The 20474-nt window shown below is 31.2% G+C and overlaps 1 protein-coding gene and 1 pseudogene across 1 annotated transcript; both read left to right on the top strand.

Annotated features, from left to right (window-relative positions):
* LOC128174518 (adhesion G protein-coupled receptor E3-like) overlaps nt 1-2422 on the top strand; it is a 48383-nt pseudogene extending 45961 nt beyond the window's left edge.
* A 5504-nt stretch (nt 2423-7926) lies between these two features.
* LOC128171586 (uncharacterized) lies at nt 7927-9066 on the top strand. Its single transcript, XM_052837381.1, has one exon. It carries the CDS (start codon nt 7927-7929, stop codon nt 9064-9066), a length of 1140 nt encoding a protein of 379 aa, XP_052693341.1.
* The last annotated feature ends 11408 nt before the right edge of the window (nt 9067-20474 follow it).

Genomic DNA, 20474 nt, shown 5'->3' with positions numbered 1-20474 from the left:
CCATATACAAGTTACATGGATGCATGTTTACGTGTTTTTTAAAGCACTTGGTTAATTATTTTCTTCAACTTCATACATAATATCGTTGGGATTACTTCAGTTCATTTGACGCAATTTGAAGGAGGCGGGGCTTAAAGCGATTTAAATTGCCCTTTCAACACGGTATACATTGATAAAAAAAAGAGTCGGGTAGTTTCGTAAAATACCAATATGGAAGTAGATGTAAGTATTAAAAAAATAAGGATGATATTGTTTCATTCTCATAGCGGTTATTTTGCAGGTATACCAGTCATTATTACTGCAACAAATCTTGTAGCGTTTTGGGGTAAAGGATACCACCTAAACTCGTAGTATGCGTATTTTACAAAGTATTATCTTTTCAAGAACTAAAGAATGTATCTACTTTTACATACATACTTGAATACAGAATTTATTGCCATAAATATGTTTACAACTGACTCCAGTCGGTAATAAAATATTTTTTTTAACCTTTTAGCTGCTGGTTGTCCATCGAAAGTGGCTCTCTCTATTTGTTCATTATTCCAGTTTGTCTGATTAGTTTGGTAAGTTCTTGAGCAACAAATTCTACTATTCAGTTTTTCCTTGCACATCAAATTCTTCAAAAGCGTAGGAAAATTGGAGATTTTACAGGGCACCGAATTTAAATGTTTCTCATAGAATTGAAACTCAATGTTGTTTCTCTATAAAAAATAATTGTGGTTTTTTTTTTAGATCAACATTCTTATAATTGTTTCACTTTTGAGGGTGTTGTTTGCTTCGAGCATAGTGGCAAGGTCTTCACTGCAGAGGAAAGCGTCGTAAGTCAAACCAAGAAGAATCTTGATATTCATATAAGTTGGTTTACTAGCAGTGTAGAAAAAAACTTGTTCTATTAGTACCTATGTCTCAACATAATCCGACAATCGAATATCAAACATAGAGTTTAACATAATAAAATAATACTAGTTTTCACAAACATATTGCATGTATCCACAAAACATTCAAAATACTTTTACATCGTTTTTTTTTTCTTCTAAGCCACAAACCCAATAACACACATGCATAACAAAACATGGAATCGTACATGTTATATTTGTAAAACGTTCTGATAAAAACAAATATTTTCAATTATTACTAGATCCGGTCTGCGGTCACTCGGAACACTTCTGCCAGTTCTAGGAGTGACTTGGCTGTTCGGAATCCTGGCAGTTAACGAAAGAGCAGTTGTGTTTCAGTATTTGTTTGTCATTGCAAATTCATTCCAGGTTTGATATCTTTATTATGTTTCTTTCGTGTTTGTTTTTTTTTTAACTTTGTTTAATTTGCAGAGGTGTTTGGGGTAGTTTTCCTAGAAAAAAAAAATATTATTTCTTTCTTATTTCTTAAGTTTTATTTGATTTGTTGTTTCAAAAATCAGAATCATGTTTTTTACTTACACATTGCCATTTTTATATTAATATATCTATTTTTCAGGGGTTCTTCATTTTTGTTTCACACGTTTTGTTGGACAAAAAGGTCAGCTTTTAAAATTTGTAATAATTTTCATAATGTACTTATACATATATAAAAATGACTATTTTTTTTTAAATCTTAATCTTGATTGAGATATGACTCTTCTTTTTTTTTTTTAAAAAAAACCTATGGGGATTTCAATAAAATATCTTACAGAAAATATTATATTTGCAATTTCTTGTAAGGTGAGGCAAGGCATATGGAATAGATACCCGAGTTTGAGTACAATATTGAGTTTTGCTGAGCGAGGGACAAAAGAAACTACTCTTAGTTCACAAAGCCCGTCGACATCTAAATCAAATGAACCATTGATGAAACCTAAGGTAAGGGAAAAATGTTATTTTACACATGATTATCATTGATAGTATTACATGTATCATTTTGAAATCAAATATGAAATTTCAATAGTATCTATAATTGCCTTTTATATTAGATTAAAAAATCGACATTGTAAAGAATTCCATTAATCATTTTTTGTTGCAAACGGTATCATGCTTAGATTAAGTTAAAGACTAGCTTTGCAATTCTATGATTTTCGATCTATAATAAATCCATGCATTTTTAGAGGATCAATTCGGTTGTAACTACTAGAGAAAATAAACTTTTTTTTCTTTTTAGAAAAGGAGTTTGCTTAAAAGATTTCGGCAAACCAAAGTGAAGAAGTCTGCGTTATCAATGTCAGAAAAAACGATGTCTACAAGTTGTCCACAAAGTGTTTCTCATGCGAAAGTAAGCCTCAAACGTCAACATTCAAGTTCAAATTTTTTGCCAAAAAAAAAAAAGATAATGATAAATCAAAAATGTGAAAGCACTTAAAATGTCATGAATAATATCATTCATTGAGCAAATTTCGCAATATTTGTAATCTTCATATCTTTATTAACAGAGAAATGAAACAAATTATGAGTAAACTTCTAATTTGTGAACGAAAAGAGAAATGTCGCAGACCGAAGAGGACAAATTTTTTTAGCATAAGTTAGCTGTAAAATGTCTAATGTACAAATTTTCTTTACCTATTACTAGGCTGTAACACTATATAAATAGTGCCTGTTTGGAGAGGTAACATTTGAAATCGATACCCTGAGAAAACCTGGTTTTCCCTGGTTTTACCCTGGTTTACGAGGGATGTCAAATTACCCTGAGTTTTGAAATGAATTACCCTGGTTTCTGAGGGATGTCAAATCCAGCTGTTACCCTTCCAAACAAGCACTATCTATTTTATTATGTCGAATGTCTTATATTTTTAAGAAAACTTAGTTGCTTTTATGTAGAAATGACGTGAATTCTACGTCAAACCATACGCACATAATTTACGCGCATGTAACAATTCGTTGTGTTATTCGTTGCCAGGTCTGTTGCTAACGCTAATGGTAATAGAACGGATTATCAACTGCGTCTTGACCAATCAGTATTCAACATCAAAGTATAAGAAATTAATTTATGTTGTATGCAATAGGGATGGTTTAAATGTATTTCTACGATAGATTTCTTACAGTGTATTACTTATCTTAGTATAAATCGTTCGGTATGAGATCTTTTATATAGTCATATAGAAAGCATATTAGGAATTTAGTTCCATTTTCACAATATATATTTTAGTTACATTGTGACATAAGATAAAATTTAAAAAAACAAGTTATAATGTTGTGTCTGCTCTATTAATGCTAACTTTTACATGCACTATATCTGCCATTTAATTTTTTTTAAACAATCCATAAGCAACTAATTTGAGTACATGTTTGCAAAACGGTTATTATATTCATTGTTTAGGATTAACAATGATTCATTTGCACTTTTAAAATATATACCCACGACTGATACCATAAACATGTATTCCCGGACTGTAAATTCTATTTTTATTTGATTGTAAATAAAACTATTTTACACAACCATATTGTTGTGTTCTTTTTTATTCTTTTGTATTATTTTTATTATATATCTATGTACGATAGGATATTTAGATCTTTCCACCTTTCAGGTTAAAGAACTCTTGTTTATGTTTCTTCTTCTTCTTCTTCTTCTTCTTCTTCTTCTTCTTCTTCTTCTTCTTTCCACGGAGTCACTTTTTTGTTATTAAGGTTATCCATACAATTTAAACCTTATTTAATTGCTCGTTAAAGTCATGATACCAATTGACCCTGTGTCAAAAAACTCCCAGAATGTGCAGAGTTACTGCCCTTTGAGAAATTCGTGTTATCACTACTCCTCTGAAACCATAAGAGATAGAGACTTGCAACTTTTACAAATGTCTTCAGTAAACTTAGAGAGTTCTTCAATCTATTCATACCAAAGGGATCTGAGACCACTTTCTAGCAGTTATTGCCCCTGAAAGTATTGAAACTTCGATAAAATCGCTTCCAACTTTTTTTTACTATCTATCATAGAGACTTCGGACAAATTGGAATAGAAGCAACTACCTTGGCAAAATGATATAAAGGTCAAAGGTCAATGTCATATGGAAATCTATTAATTAATGAATGTTCATATCTTTTGAAATACAGAATAATAGTAAGGGTTTCAAAAGTGTTCTGGATTGCGCAATAAGGTAATCAATTGGGTCAGCCGGGTATCGCATCAAGTCCTGTGGTTACTCAAGTGGAACATTCATTTTGTACACAGCTAGCCTGTAGAATTGTCTCTTCTATTGCTAGGTTTTTCTGTTTATATCCTTGTGTTAATAATATTCACCTGGCTCAGTTTTGTTCAGAGTAAGTGGAAAAAAAAATCAGGAAAGGAATTTAATAGATATTTACGATATACAACATATAATTCTTAAAGAAATGGCCTGAAATAAAAAAAATTCTATAAAAATCATTTATGGATTTGTGAGGTATTTTTTCATTTTATTATACAACGTATATCAAAGGTATATCTTTTTTTATATCTTATAAAGCAATCTAGCATTTCATTAAAAATATTAAGGCGAAAAGACCTCTAATTATTCGATAACAAAAAGTCTACTAGTTTGTATATATTTTTTTTGTTTTTCTTTATACCTCACCTAGTACATGTAGAAAAAGTAGAAAAAAGAATTTTTATGGAATCTGGTTTGGCAGTTGTTATTGATGTTGTCGTTGTTGGTCGTTTCATAAAAATACACAAAATTTAAAACAGGGAGTTATTATAAAACATGTTTTTTTTTTCTAGGCATTTATTTAAAAAAAATAAAAACAAATTAATTATGTAAACCTACCAATTTTTGTAGTTTCAAAATGCTCGAATACGAATCAATGGCAAAAAGGGCCTTCCATCAATGTTTAAAAGTTTGTTATGGAAATTAACAGGATAAATTCTTATTAACATGCTTATGGCAAACAAAAAGGCCAAGACATTTATTTCAGAAACAACAGCTATATTAAGGTTTGAAATTTTATCAACTATTCTATGCACCATAGCTTGCTATTTTGTACTCTATTTCATTAGAAAATTGAGTTAAATTCATTATGAAACAAAACTAATCTTAAAGTATACACGCTCCAGTTTTTACTGGATTCAAAGCACCTGTGTGCGTATGAATGTATGCATACCTCTAGAACACCTAAAAACTGGTTTCAACGGCAATAATTAGCTTACAAAAGATCAACTTATTTACAAATAGCTTTGATCAATATGATTGTATCGTTCATTGATTTATTTTTGTCACTATCTTCAAGCAGGGATGTATCAGCATAGAAAGTATTCTATTGTTTAAATGAATATTAGGTGAAATACGGAACACAACGGTGAATTAATTGCAAAAATGAAATGTAGTTCAAATTTAGAATATCACATTGTCTATACTATATGAGCAAAGTAAATACATGTAAGTAATAACGAAATGTCCATGTTAACATCGCATTTTAATGGAGAGATCAACTGCAAGCAGTTTGAGTCAGTTCAGCTTTGTTTTTGTATTGCATGCATTATCTGTTGGGAGTGAAACGAGACTTATTTTTCAAAACCTGTCAAATGAATGTTGATATACTTGAAACAGGTCTTAGAACAAAAGTCTTGAGGAAAAAGCAAACGCAAAAAACACAACCCTATCAAATTTTTCATTGCGTTTTCTATTTTCAAAACTATAACAGTTATTACTGGGTTTTTTACAAGAATATATCATAAGGTGAAGCAATGCCATTTTTTCAGACAGGAAAGTGTGTAACTTTGTTTAAAAGCCTAACAATTTCGCATATTATAGACACTTATTAGCGATGGAAATATCTTTCCTGCGCGTGATCGTTCGTGACGCTATCAGTGTCGTCTGTGTCGTTTGTCAATAGTAACGTTGCTACCAATATATCCATCGGTCATCTCGATAAGTAAACATTGGGGTGGGGGTGCAAAACGTGCGAAGGTAAAAAGTTGATGGATGAAGATAACTAAACGTTGTTTGTTTTTCTTCCATATCTGGGGCATTATGTAAATAAGTAAAACAACTGAGAATTAGAAATAATACTATACAAATCTGCATGATTTTTTAAAGACTTACAGGAACGTAACAAAAAAGATATAAGTTTCTTTTTTTTTTCTTTAGTTAATTAAGCGATTAATGTACCAACATATCAATTTTCAGGTCCAACGCAACTTCAAGCAATGCAGTGGATGGGCAACAGTCAGATTTACACTTCTATGCACGAAAATAAACAGTTCCCTACGATTTTCTTGTTTTTTCTTAGAGCGGCGTTAATCTCGTGACGTCAGATTTCATTTCGCACCAAATCGGCTTCATTCAAAAATCGTTTAGGTATGACATTGGGTTTTCTCCAAATATCATGAAAAGTACTTATGCGATCGCAGTAAAAGTTCAAAGATGATGTTTTCCACACAGATCTCCGTCATATAAAAAAATGACAGGCATTGAAGATACCCTTTGATATTGATACATGTAAATGAAGAGAAAAAAATGCCTTATTGCGCATATCCTTAGAAAACAGCTGTTTGTTATTGTTTGCGAAATATATATAATTTAAATTAATTATCCGTCAAAATTATGTTAGTGGCTAACAGCTGTTGATTTGAATTATTATCATTTATTGAACGTGTAATGTGTTAGTCAATGTCCTCTCTCCTGCCTGTTTTAAGTAGAATTACATTAATTCGCACGAACTTTGATTATCCTTTAGACATTTGGGGCAAAACACATACGTAATTGTTTCAGGGAAGTAGATTCATTCCCGCTTTTTAAAATTTAATTGCTAGTTATTCATTACTCCGTTTTTGTTTTTTGGGGGTTTTTTTGTTCTCGTTCATGTATATAGAAATTAATTAAGCTTTCAGGAAGTTTTTTTTTTCGTTGAAAGAGTTACGAAGGTGTTTAGCTTCAAACAATTGATGCATTTGTCAGTTTCATATTGTCTGTATACCACTGCTAAACGCGACTAATCTTTGTGCACATGAAGCAAAACAGGAATGTCTGAAATCTTTTGTGACTTTTGAAAAAAAATAATAATAATACAGTAAAGCTTGGTTATAGCGAACACGTTGATAATGAATTGACGCTTACAGCAAAGTGATTTTTATTCCCCGTGACTTAAATACATTTTATTATATTTCAATTGGAAAAACCTGAGGTAGCAGAAAACAACCATTACTTCAAACAGCAGGTAATGTTGGTTTTACGATGTTTATGTAGACAGACGTACCACATATTTTACTTTTTTGTAGATTAATGTAACATGTACAATAGAGGTTATTTGTAAATCTTTATCACGTACAAAAAAAACAATTATTACAAGGTGTTAAAAAACCAACTTTGTGCGAAATGAAGTGGCTTTATTTCATAAAAGACTTGCATTCAATTGTTTGTCTTTGTATCATTAACAAATTGGAACAAACGCTTAATAAAAAAAAAAGAGTTTGTAGTATTTGCGGTTGTGTATATATGTGCAGGTTTCATCAAACGTAAGGGTTGCTGTGCATTTGTGTCGCCTAATGATACAAATATATCATTAAAAGGCGATATTGTATCAGCGGTTTGAGATGGCAACAGTAATAGCAATGATTTATAGTAGTAGGCGTTGCAAACGCAACACTAATTATATTCATGGCATTAAGTGGCATTGGATCCTTAACGGTGGTGACAAATCAAATCTTACTCAAAGAAAAAACATGAATGGATAACATGTCGATATTTATTATAACATTGGCATTGATTTGGGGAAAAAACAATTTTTTTTGGACATTCTAAACTTTTGATAAACATAATCTTAAAATGTGATAATTTTGGGGCTTTTAACAGTTTCGAAATTCAAGCTGTTCTCCCGTAAACATACCTTCATATAATTTTTAGAGCTAAAATAAACAAGAAAGAAGTATAATTAAAGAATAAATATTGCGCTAAAGATTTTAGAAATATCAGTTTTCTAAAAAGGCAGCAAAGATGAAACCAAAAATATTTAGATTGTAATTTGTTTTTTTTTTTTTTTAGATTGCAACATGAAAAGAATCCCCTTTAAACCAAAGCTGCTTACTATTACCTCTTTCGTAGCTGTATGCGTTGGTGTGTACATACTTGGCGTCGCATATTCTCTCTTTCGAGAACCCATGAACAACAATTCTTTATTTATCGTGCTGAATCAGAGAGATGACACGCCAGATCAATGTGAGAATGTTAATCTTATGTATTATGATGAGGAACAAAACAATGAAAACATTAAAGATTTAAAAGAATGCAAAGGTTCTGACAAAAACTTTGAAAAAGTGTTAAGGAAAAATATGCAGAAAGTAGACAACTATTTATTTAATGATTCAAATAAGTTGTTAAAATGCTTACAATTAGACAGAGAGGGAATCGTTAAACTATCAACACCAAGAAGGAGCAAAGAATTGCTTCCTATATTTGTGACGGCTCTGTCTGATAATCATTTTCAAGAATTCATACAGCTTATCAACAGTCTTAAAATATATCAAGAAACAAAGCACCCACAGTTAATGATCGTTGTGTACGACATAGGGTTATCGACAGAAAATTCAAAACTGGTGCGGCAAATGTGCAATTGCAAGGTTAGAGCATTCCCATTCAATACCTTCCCTAAACACGTGAAAAATGTACTTGGATATACGTGGAAACCGATCATCATCCAAATGATGCTTCAAGAATTTGATTTTGTGATGTGGCTGGATACTTCTGTAAGATTAGAAAATACAGACCCATATTTTGTTAAAGCGAAATGCCTCGGAATTCAGGTTTTAGAGGGATCCGGTTCAATTGCTGTCAGAACTCAAAAGCGGCTTTTTGAGCGTTTTAAGGAGGATCAGTGCATGTTTAATTATCCTGAAATACAAGCTGGTATGGTGATTATCTCCCGCACATACTTTACACTTAATTATATAATGCGGCCATGGGTGGGCTGTGCTCTTGAATATGGTTGCATGGACTTTCCGAATGCGGAAGTTTATATAAACTGCACCAAAAGGTGGATTCCTTCGGATTGTCACAGGTTTGACCAATCAACTCTCGGTGTTATTATGACCAGACTATTCAACAAAAGAAGACACCACTTTGTCGTAAAAGAAGATTTTGCAAAAGTCCTACGACATGAAACCGAAAGCTCTCAAAGCCAAAACATCTCTTAATAATTGATAATTTCGTCTCACCTATAATTTTCCTGCATGTTTTCCGTTTTTTGTGTTGTGTGCTGTTCAATTTTTCATGACAAAATTAGTTACATGACTTGTTTTAATCAGTATTGCCTGTTCGTTACCATAATTGTCTGTTAAAATTTAAACGTATCAAGCGACTAAAATACAATTGTTATGGACAGATACAGAAAAAAATAATTTTAAATTATTATTAAAAGAATATTTTCTATGTTTTTGTCTTTTAGATTGGTATGGTTCTTTTTTATTTCATTTCAAAAACAGGATTTAGTAGAAATATTGGTATTATAGTAATATCAAGTAGAAGCTTTTTAATTACCTAATACATAAATAATGTACGTGTATTCATATAATCAACCTTAGAGGTCACGGAGTACACATCTGTGGCAACATTTATATACATGTCGGAACAAATATTAATATAAGGTTATATTTAATTATATATGGAAAAGCATGTAGTCTGAAGAAAGTCTATGTTAAATAACAATTAAATCACTAAGTCAAGGGAGGGAACCATTAATAATTAAGTGAAAGATTGTCGTTGTTTTTGATTCTCTGAATACCAAAAGCTAGTTGGTTACTTGGGCCAGTAATGGTCATACTTATCGAGTGAGTGATGCAAGCCATAACCCTTTTGTTTCTTTTCTAAATATTACTTTGGTATTTTGGAAATGATATATAATATTATAGAATTGCTCGGAAAGATTAAAGACATCATATTTATATTCCCCTTCTAAGTGGCGGATTTTTGTTTCAAATTGAAATAAACACTGAACAAAAGCTCAATGTATAATTAAACTAAATAACCATTCAACATGATTTGAAAATGATTATTAAAAAAAATGACAAAGAATTGCGTTTGAAAAGTGTTTATAATAAACTGGCAACGAAACGCTTTACAATGACGTCTTAATCTTTGGATGTTTTTTGTATTAAGGTCTTCCGTTTCCAACGGAAGACCTTATTGTTTTCGTACTGTTTCTTCTTCTTCTTCTTAATTTTTTTCCAAATTTTGTGCACTCGATTTCTCAAAAACTATTGGACCGATTTAAACCATTTTTTTCACAGATTATGAGATGTAATCTGAATTTTATATGTTTTTTTAAATTTTTGTTATCGACACTTCCGGTACCGATTCATCGGCCATTTTGTATATTTTTACGACCTATTTTGTGCAGAGCTGATCTCAAAAACTATCAGAGATATGACTATGAAATTTTCCGAATATATAGTCTAAAGTTTGAAATTGTGCACAATTATGTTGTTTTACGCCAGTGGCGCCATTTCTTGGAGCTCGCCTGGGCCCGAAAATTGGGTACGAATTATTGTTCAAAATTTTTATACGTTTTGATCTGTATTTTTTTATCAGTTAATATTTTGTTAAGAATTAAGTATAACAAAAGAAGTAGATAATCAAAATTTCTCTCCAACAAAATCAAGAAAAAGGGGCTGGCCCCCTTTTTTAGGGGCCAAGGCACTTGTAAACTCTATTACAAATAACCGAAAAACGATAAAAATGTTGTAATGCATTATAGAAGCAAAGTTGTTGATCGTAACAATATCTATCAGAAAAAATTATTGCCACGCCCATTTATTACGTAATTAGGGAATTTTAGGGGCCAAAGTACTTAAACTTTGACGCAATATATCTTGAAAAGGAGACATATTTTGTTAAGCATTGTAGAAGAGAAAATGTTTGAATTAATGCTTTAAATTGATTCCCCTTATCAAAACACGAATTTACGTCCCCATTAAGGATCTAGAGGGCAGGCCCCTAAAATATTCAATCATTTGTATCTCAAAAATGATCAACAATTCTAGATAGGCGTAAAAACAAAAACTGTTAGTATTCCTTAGACCTTTTCAAAGAAATCAATAAAAGGGGCTGCCCCTTTTTTTGGGGCCAAGGCACTTGTAAACTCTATTATAAATAACTGAAAATTGTATCGATTATTCATGGTATGATTTTAAACAGAAATCGCAAGGAAGACCTACTCGTTACTCGTAACGAGATCGTATCTAGTTAATATTATTATTCTTTTTTGGCAGTTGTCTCGGGACACTGAAATAGGCAAGTTATTTTGCTTATCAGGGATGACACTAAATAGTGTCACTGAGAATATTAACATTAATAAAATGTTTCGGGGCCAACTTTCTGTATAATCTATTTTTCCTAGAAAATAAGAGTAAATGTTTCAATAATTTCCGAAAAGCCTTCGTACATATCGGTAGCTCTCACAAATTTAGTCCTGACTCATATTGTCAATCATGCATGTTATGAAATATATTTGTTTTTAAAACAACGTAACTAACATATTTTTGTAAGCCCCAGTAATTGTTTTGGGGTTTGGGGGTTTGAACAATTTTGAACATTTGGTATCAAGTGAGCTAAAACTACCTAAAAAAAACAACAATTGAAATTCATACACACATATTTAAATAAACTTCGAGCTCGATACTCTCTAATGTGTTTTTTTTTTGATTGCACATGCGCAAAATATACACTGTTGTAGATTGTTCGGTGACAACATGGACTTTAAGATGGTTTGGGACACCTCCATATTGTGACCTACTTCCTACTGAAATTAAAAATGAAATACATTATTATTGTATAGGTGTTTTCTTTTAATATTTAATATCTAATTGGTTAACAATGGGCTCTGTACAGCGTAAACTACTACTCTGTTAGCCATCAGCTCAAATCCCGGTTCTTTTTTATGTTCTAAAAAATTTCAGTATATTTTTTGTCAAATATTATAAAATTTTAAATTCAAGATTTGTTAAATTTTACCAATTATAATGAAATGTTATCCATGTTAGAATCGACAGGTGTCCCATATAACCTTAAACATGAAGTGTAATTGTAGAACATGTAACAGAAAGATATATTGCATATCTATATAAACTAGCACAGTTGTTTGTGCACCGTAAATTGCAACCTTTTGACATGGACGGAACTGTAGCTTCTAGGTCTTTCATCCAAATTTTGTTTTCAGACCGGGAGTTAAAGAGCTGCAGCCATTGTAAGAGCAGATTGTCTTATTGCCAAAAGTATTAAATGAAATATTGTTATCCACCAATGGAAAACGATAATGATTAATTCAGGATAAGGGTATCATTTTTTGAGTATCACCAGGTACAATATAATCTGGCATCTAATAATCTATGACATCTTAAAATATTCTATGAATGTTTCCTTATTATTTATATTATTTTTACGATTGTGCGATTCTTTGTACGATTAAATATTAAAGTAGTCGTTGATAAATAGTTTCGGACTATGCATTACAAAATCGATTCGTGGTGATATCACAACAAAGACATAAGAACTTATAAATATGATTTAATAACAATTAATGATCGTCTATTTTATATGCGACTACAAGTACCTAGAATTTCTATTCTAGGAGATAGACTTTGACAACGGGGAAATTCCCCCTCCTATTTTTACTGCGAACCTGAAAGGGTCTAATAAAATAATGTGATCTAAATTTAAATAACAACATTTGCAGGGGTAAAAAATCGCGAACTCTTATTGTCTGCATTCTAGTACTATAGCAATAAAATCAAAAGTAAAATAAATTTATAAAAATGAAGTATATTTCATTTCTATTGTTAAGATTAGTCAATTTAAAGCAAAAGTCTACAGCCCCATCTGAAAATATACTAGCTATTAGCTATAACAATTTAGAACCCCCTCTCTCTCTCTCTCTCTCTCTCTCTCTCTCTCTCTCTCTCTCTCTCTCTCTCTCTCTCTGAGATCAGTGTCTCCTAAACAATAAAAAAATCAAATGTTTTTATTCACGTGCTTCAATGAAACTTTCATTTGATTTTCATTGATAATTTTATTTAGAAAAATCAATTAGTTTTTCTTAACCTTCGTTTTTTTTTTCATTGATTAATTTACTCATTAATCTCATGTGACAATCCAGGGGTATGTGGGTCGTTGAAAAGTATACTAAAAATAAGTTTTGTTAAGATTCGGACGATTAAAGAATAGTGAACACGTGATCGAGAATGTCCATTCATTCGTTGCATTTCTTTCTGGCTATTCTTATAATTCATTTTTGTTAAGAAAAAAGCTGAATTGTCATTCACGCCCTTGTATTACATTTTAGGATCTTTCCACTTGTCGAATAGGCCTGAAAAGTTGCAATAGTTTCAATCGATCTAAGAAATCTACCAGCGGCCTCTTACACGCCAATGAAATGCTTCAATGAAACTTTCATTTGATTTTCATTGATAATTTTATTTGGAAAAATCAATTAGTTTTTCTTAACCTTCGTTTTTTTTTTTCATTGACTAATTTACTCATTAATCTCATGTGACAATTCAGGGGTATGTGGGTCGTTGAAAAGTACACTAAAAATAAGTTGTTAAGATTCGGACGATTAAAGAATAGTAAACACGTGATCGAGAATGTCCATTCATTAATTGCATTTCTTTCTGGCTATTCTTATAATTCATTTTTGTTAAGAAAAAAGCTGAATTGTCATTTACGCCCTTGTATTACATTTTAGGATTTTTCCACTTGTCGAATAGGCCTGAAAAGTTGCAATTGTTTCAATTGATCTAGGAAATCTACCAGAGGCCTCTTACACGCCAAACGGAAAACAGAGCGTTAATTAAAACTCTGATAATTATAATGCTATTTACTAAATGTACATTGTTAAGTTGTTGTTGTAAATGTATTGACAAGCCAGAACCAATATCATTATGATAAATAATCATATCTTTCACAAAAGGATTACATGCATTTCATAATTCATTCAGGAAAAGTAAGCTTCTCTTCATTATCAAGCTAGTAGACATTATCCTTAATTAGAAAAGTTAATTTAGCTCTCCATTTTTCTCTCTCCGTTGTTCCTAACATGTATATTCTCGCATAATAAACGTTCAGAAAAAGAAAGTTCTAAGCTGATGTTAGCTGGATTTAATGAATTCTGTGGTTAAGTGGTTGGTGGCTATTTGCCACTTCATTGAAGATGCGATACTCGAAACATGTGAAGCTCATATTTCATTGTGATTAAGAAACAACTAACACCAGAGTATTGAGGAGTAAAAAGACAAAATAAAAGAGAGTTCATTTAGAAATGAAAAAGATGACTTCATATTTGTTTTCAAATCCACGGCATCGATTTGTTTATTGTTTACTAATTGTGATTATACATGTACAATTGACGAATTAGTTGTAAGATATATATTGGATGCATTGTTGTCAAAAACTTCAAGTGAGAAATTTTCATACAAAAAGCTATTTAATGCAACAACCTGCATGTGAAAAATATCTTGGGTCTAACCAAAGCTTGTGCAATACTCAAATAGTTTCATCAAACTTCAAGGAACCTTAAATAACGAGTTAAATGTCAGCCATTCATATAAGAGAGCATTATAGCGAGCGCATCTCGCCGGCGCGAAGCGAGCTCTACCGGCAAGGCATGTGTGAATAGAAAATTCGAACTAGTTGCACATTCATTCAACGGATTTTTTTGACGTCAGTAAATCGGACCAGTAATGCCTTGTTTTAATCGTCCCAGTAATTCCCTGTAAATATGGTGTCCCATTTCACACTCTCACGAGAACAAGATAAAAGACTATGTACATAATGCATAGTAAATAAAACCATTACATAAGACTAACAAAGTTGTCGTTCCTTTGAGTGTCGTCACAATTTATTTCTTGCACATTGATCCCACAGAATTTTTCGGCGTCAGTAAATTTCGACCCACAATGCAATTAATCAATGTCGAACGATCTCACTAGACTTGATTCCTTCTCGCGAGAATCAAAGTAAAACTTTTGAGAAACAGATAAATTGTGTAATTTCAAGAATATCATGCTTTTTAAGTAAAGAAAACAGTATATTTCACTTAGTTGTTTTTCAGAGTTTTTTCAAAGAGACAGACGACACTTGACCGACGTGAACTGTGACGTCACAATAAGGGGAAATTACTCTAAATAGTTATTGTGTAAATCTGCTGAAATTTTAAATACCAAAAACTTCTCAAAAACTTGCAAAGCTAACGAATGGGGACATCTCTTTTTTTTAATAGGAAACAGTTGTAACTTGCTCTCATTTGGATGAATGCTCACATGCATTTATTTTATTCACTCTATATTTACAGTAATTTCCAGGAACATTTTTTAAAAGGGGGCGCGGCAGCATCATTCAAAAAATATTTAAAAGCAAAATGAAAAAGAAATTCTCAAAATCAGGGAAATTCTAATCCGGGTGAGGAATGGTGAGTGCGTAGTATGCATTTAGCTCTTTAACTGCTCAATGGTATCTTTTTTTTCATTTTATTACATCCTCCGGGGGGGGGGGGTTCAAAACCGTTTTTCTCATATGATCAGCATATAATTTTTTTATACGTCGTAAATTATATTTTTTTTAAGCGGGGGGGGGGGGGTGGGACTCTATGATAAGTCAATTTTTAATATGTGAGTTTAAGAAAAATGTCTGCTGCAAGAAAAGAGGAAATAAACTGCAATAAACATTATGTTAAAATCTTTATCATTCAACAACATTGTATCTGAGATAAATTATATATTTAAATAAATTTAATAGACTAAAAAAAGGCATGTATATATATTTTTTTTGCATTCAAATTCATTTACGTTACGTTGATACTTTTATATTTTATCATAATTCATTATTTGATCACATGCTGCGCTCGCCCCAACGGTCGCACCGTAAAACATATTAGGATACTGCCATTTTTTTTTCATCAATCTGTAGGGTTAGCTCCTTCTTTTTTGGCGCGCACTGGTTCTCGGCGCTGCGCTATCACACAACGACAACAACCTATTAATGTCCTTGTTGGATTCGTATAACGGCAGTCGCATGCATATTGGTATATGACTATCCTAATGATATCTACGGTCTTGCTTTTGGTATGTCCATGTTCATTCTTTATATTTTAATTGTTATCTCTCTTTCTCTTTAAATTGTTTGTATTTTCTAACAATGTCTTTACTTATGTAACTTCTCTGTCTGAACTTTCGACGCGCCAGGTATGTTCTATTTTCTTAAGAATAATAATGATTTTTTTCATTTACTTCTTACAAGTTACAATGTCCATCAGTCTGTTCTAACTTACACACCAGTATTTTATTAGTAACTTTAAGCTGATGTGTGCTTTTTTTATGAAATAATAGTTAAGTTCTGTAAGTACAAACAATGCTTTAATTACACAATTGGGACACAAATCAAAATGAAAGAGCTACGACAGTCTCTGTAATGCATGTGATAAGGAATTCATGAAGGAAGTACTTTGATGATATAATCTGCTTGAATTGTGCACTTAAGTGTTTGAGAACAAAATAATTTTTTTTATTTAAGTACAGTTGACAAGAGTTTTCATATCTAAGCAGAATCATATCTAAGAATCTGAAAATGTTCTCTTGAATAACGGACGGTCATTTTTGCGTTCAAAGGCAAAATATGTCCGGTATTATAGAAATAGTAGCAAATACATCAAATTATGTTCCAATTTGTATCGATTATTTTTTTTATAATACTTCTTACATATTTAATTTAAACAATATTTTATAATGCAAAAACATTACATAAAAAGGATTGGACGGCAGAAAATCTGTATATTTGTGCCCTCTCTGTAACAAGTCAATTTAACAAACAGTGATGGTACAATGTATTGTACATCTTACATATTGAGAAATGCATCAGGAATATAAAAATGAAAAAACACATTTTGATAATTAAGTCTAGATTAAGATATAACAAATCACTTTAGTAGATATAAAACAAGTTCTGCTATAAAAAGAATAAAATAAGCAACAATGTTTATTGTGGGCAATCTTAAATGCGAAATGCCAAAATCAATATTTGATTAAATCAGAAATTACATTGCAAAAATTCTGTATTGAAATTTAAATCATGTTAGATCAAAGCAAATGCTAAAGTATACACCACAATAGCTTTATTTTTTTATTTTTTTTTTACAAATGTTTGCTTGTTATAAAACGTTAAACAATATGATTGAATTATTTCTACTGCTTTCAGCGGTCGTCAGAAAATAGTTAAGACAATATTTTGTCTTCACTTTTGTCTTTCATCAAGCTTTGCCTATGGTGAGTATACATGCTATTTACAATGTATAAATGTTTTATATGTTGTTTTTGATAATTTTAGGGCAAGGGGTATCGCTAATCTATATTTTTGTTTGGGGGGGGGGGGGTTGCATTCATAAAGTTGAAAATTTAATGAGATGTATGCCCGTCTGTTGGGGTTTAATATGTTTCGTCATGCTATCCAAGATTTGAATAAATATGACAATCGAAAAGTATTTATTGCATTAAAATTTATTATACATCAATAATCAATCATTTTTTCTGACAAATTTTAGCCAAATGTCTAACGTTTAGATGTTTTCAAAAGACAATTACGACTGTCAATATAGTTTTATTGAAACACGTCCAGTCTGGTTTCTTCCCAAATTCAACTTCTTTGACTATCACATGACCACGCCATTTAAATAAAAATAAATATTGTGTATTTTCTTTAATTCTCCTGTTGAATCGGACGTATTTTCCTTTTATTGAATAGAAAAAAAAAACTATTTACTAATATTTACCGCTGTGCAATTATAAACGTTATATGTTAGTCTTTGAACATCTGAAGGGACAAATTGAGTTTGTACAAAATTTTTATTAAACTTGTAGGTCTAAGCAGATAGATTGTTTTCAATCCTGTTAAAATTCGACAAAGCTCGAGCCTTATTTTCAAATAAAACGGGAAAATTAGAGTGCATTAACAAAAAAAAACCACTAACAAACGAAACAAATAAAGATTTGAAGAAATGTTTACTGATGTAGACGTGTCACATATGTAAAAAAAAAAAAAGCAAGACACCAGCTTTGTTTACAAAAAAGAAAGAATTGGGACCTATGTATTGCTTCTCATCTTATTAATGGCGATCAAATCATATCATATATAATTACAAATATCTTTATTCCATAAGAGATGATGGTGCAAGCAAAAACTCATGCAGCATTGAAAATAATATTAAATTTTGTAAGTCAGCCTTCGATCTTTAAATCAGCTTTATTTCTGAAAAGGCTGCATTTGCTACAAACCATTGTAAACTAATATTATAGTATGTTATAATCGATATTCGGTTACAACTTAATTCTGGGCAAAACTATGCAAAAAAATTGATGAAAGGAAAATATTTTCTTTTGGTTAAACCCTAATTTATGACTAAGGCATTACACATATAATTTAGTACAAAGCTAGATGTTGGAGGATATAAAATCTCAATCTCTTAATTTAGCGCTCAATAAAGAAACATTTGAGTAATATCCACGTCTATTCCGTTACAACTTTGGTTCAAACAAAGCTGTAGATGGGATAAAGACAGATCGAAACTACAGTGATGAACAATGCTCATTTTCAAAGACAGAAACAAAAGTGCCACCTGGTGGGTGAATCTAAACAGTGTTTACAACATCAATGATATCCGGATATATTACGCTAATGGTATGTTCATGTATATATCGTTGAAAAAAGTCACTTTAAACACATTTGAAACATTACACATAATGTCATGCAACAGGTCTTTTTCATCGTGGTTAAACAAGGGATATTGGCTGGGTGAATTCTTTGTACATGTTTTATTCATATTCATATATTAATAATTGTATGCCATTTTCTGCAATGTTCATTGTTTTTATCAACAATCTCCTTTGTGATATTTATCAACGTCTCCGATTTAAACACGAGTCACGAGTATAAAACTTTACCCTCTTTTCTTTTTTTTATTTCTGAACTTTTCCATTAATACTTTTTTCAACAGTCTATACATAATAAGGCATAATTCACCCTCCTTGAAAAAATGTCAAATTAATTAAATTTAACAGTATCATTTTCATGTAGGCTCACCTTTATTTCTGATTAAATTTTTCTTATCCAAAGACGTACTTTTCGGTTATATTAATTTTAGTAGGGACTTCTAATGATACAATATTTACAAATTTAACATTATATATATACAATGTAACATTGCTTAAGAAGTGCATATCTTAGCATAGCTTAAGCCTGTAAATCAGATGCACGTAATCTTTATTTGACTTTGCTCTGCAATTTCTTTGGAAAAGATTGCCCACCAACCAGATTGTAAAGAGAAGACTGCTTTAACGTGTCCCCAGAACTGTCGGTAAGGCTACTGTGACATTGTGAATGGAACGTGTCTTGGGTGTGCTGATGTTTACAAAGTATACAATGTAAAGCCAGTAGGTATTGCTCTAAAGTTGTTACAATCCTAGTAGATGTACATGTATGCACTCGGTAAAGAAAAAAATACACATGTACCATCATAATGTTGGTATATTTTGATGTACAAGGGATACTGACATTCATCCGTTTTGTATTTTAACATAGCTATCGTATTTCTGCCAATTTATATTTGCATGAAAACAGTTTCTATAAAAGATATATTCGGTTTGTAGCTTGCTGTATAATAATTATACAAACAAGAACAGCACCATAAAACCTTTTCTTTGGTAATCCTGCTTTAAGGATTAGAAATTGATGTCAAAATTAAAAAGGAAGATAAATTACGTCGATTAAATGTTGTCTTCTTTTTTTATACATATAAAGAAATAGGTTAGATATTTGATAGGTTGGTATTGTTGTACCTTATTGTGATTTATTATCAGCTGAAGCTTAACATCTATCAGGTGTCTCCAACTCATGCTTCCAAATGAAAAATCTTCTGTACATCCTCAGTGCATTGTTTGTTATCTCTTTTGCAATCAACATTGGATTAACGGTTCGGTAAGATGTATTTGCATATAATTTCTTTGTTTTTTCTCTTGATATAAATAAACACATGACAACACTGCGATTAGTTATTTATGCATTTTGAAATGTCTATCATTGCAGATTCCTCAGACTCTGGATGAACAAACGGCACATTAAACCTAAGAAAACAGAAATATTACCTGACAACAACTTCATATTTACAAATGTTGAATATGAAGTGGCGGAAAACAATGCAGGCTATCAAGAATTGGAAGACATTCTTCAAAGCTCAAATAATAGTTTGCAAACTAATATAAGCAAATAAATACATTTTCTACATAATTGATATTATGTAATTATCGGTGCATTTGATGTAATTAAATGCCAATGGCTAATTTTCCAAAGAAGTAGTATCGTATTTCAGTACGTTGCCATGTTATTACATACATAATCTGCGAAATTTGTAACAACCAGCAGTGACATCCTTTAATGAAAATTGGATTATGTATTGATAAGTTTTAAATATTTTGACAATGTTTAAAACATTGTAAATTTGTGAAAAATCACGACTCCTAACAAAAAGAGGATGTGCATTTCCATTGTACGTGATACATTTACTTCC

Source organism: Crassostrea angulata, chromosome 2, assembly GCF_025612915.1.
Source record: "Crassostrea angulata isolate pt1a10 chromosome 2, ASM2561291v2, whole genome shotgun sequence".
In the NCBI taxonomy this organism is placed as follows: Eukaryota; Metazoa; Mollusca; class Bivalvia; order Ostreida; family Ostreidae; genus Magallana; species Magallana angulata.
Note: the sequence above shows the minus strand (reverse complement) of the source record. Positions and strands in the feature narration are given on the sequence as shown.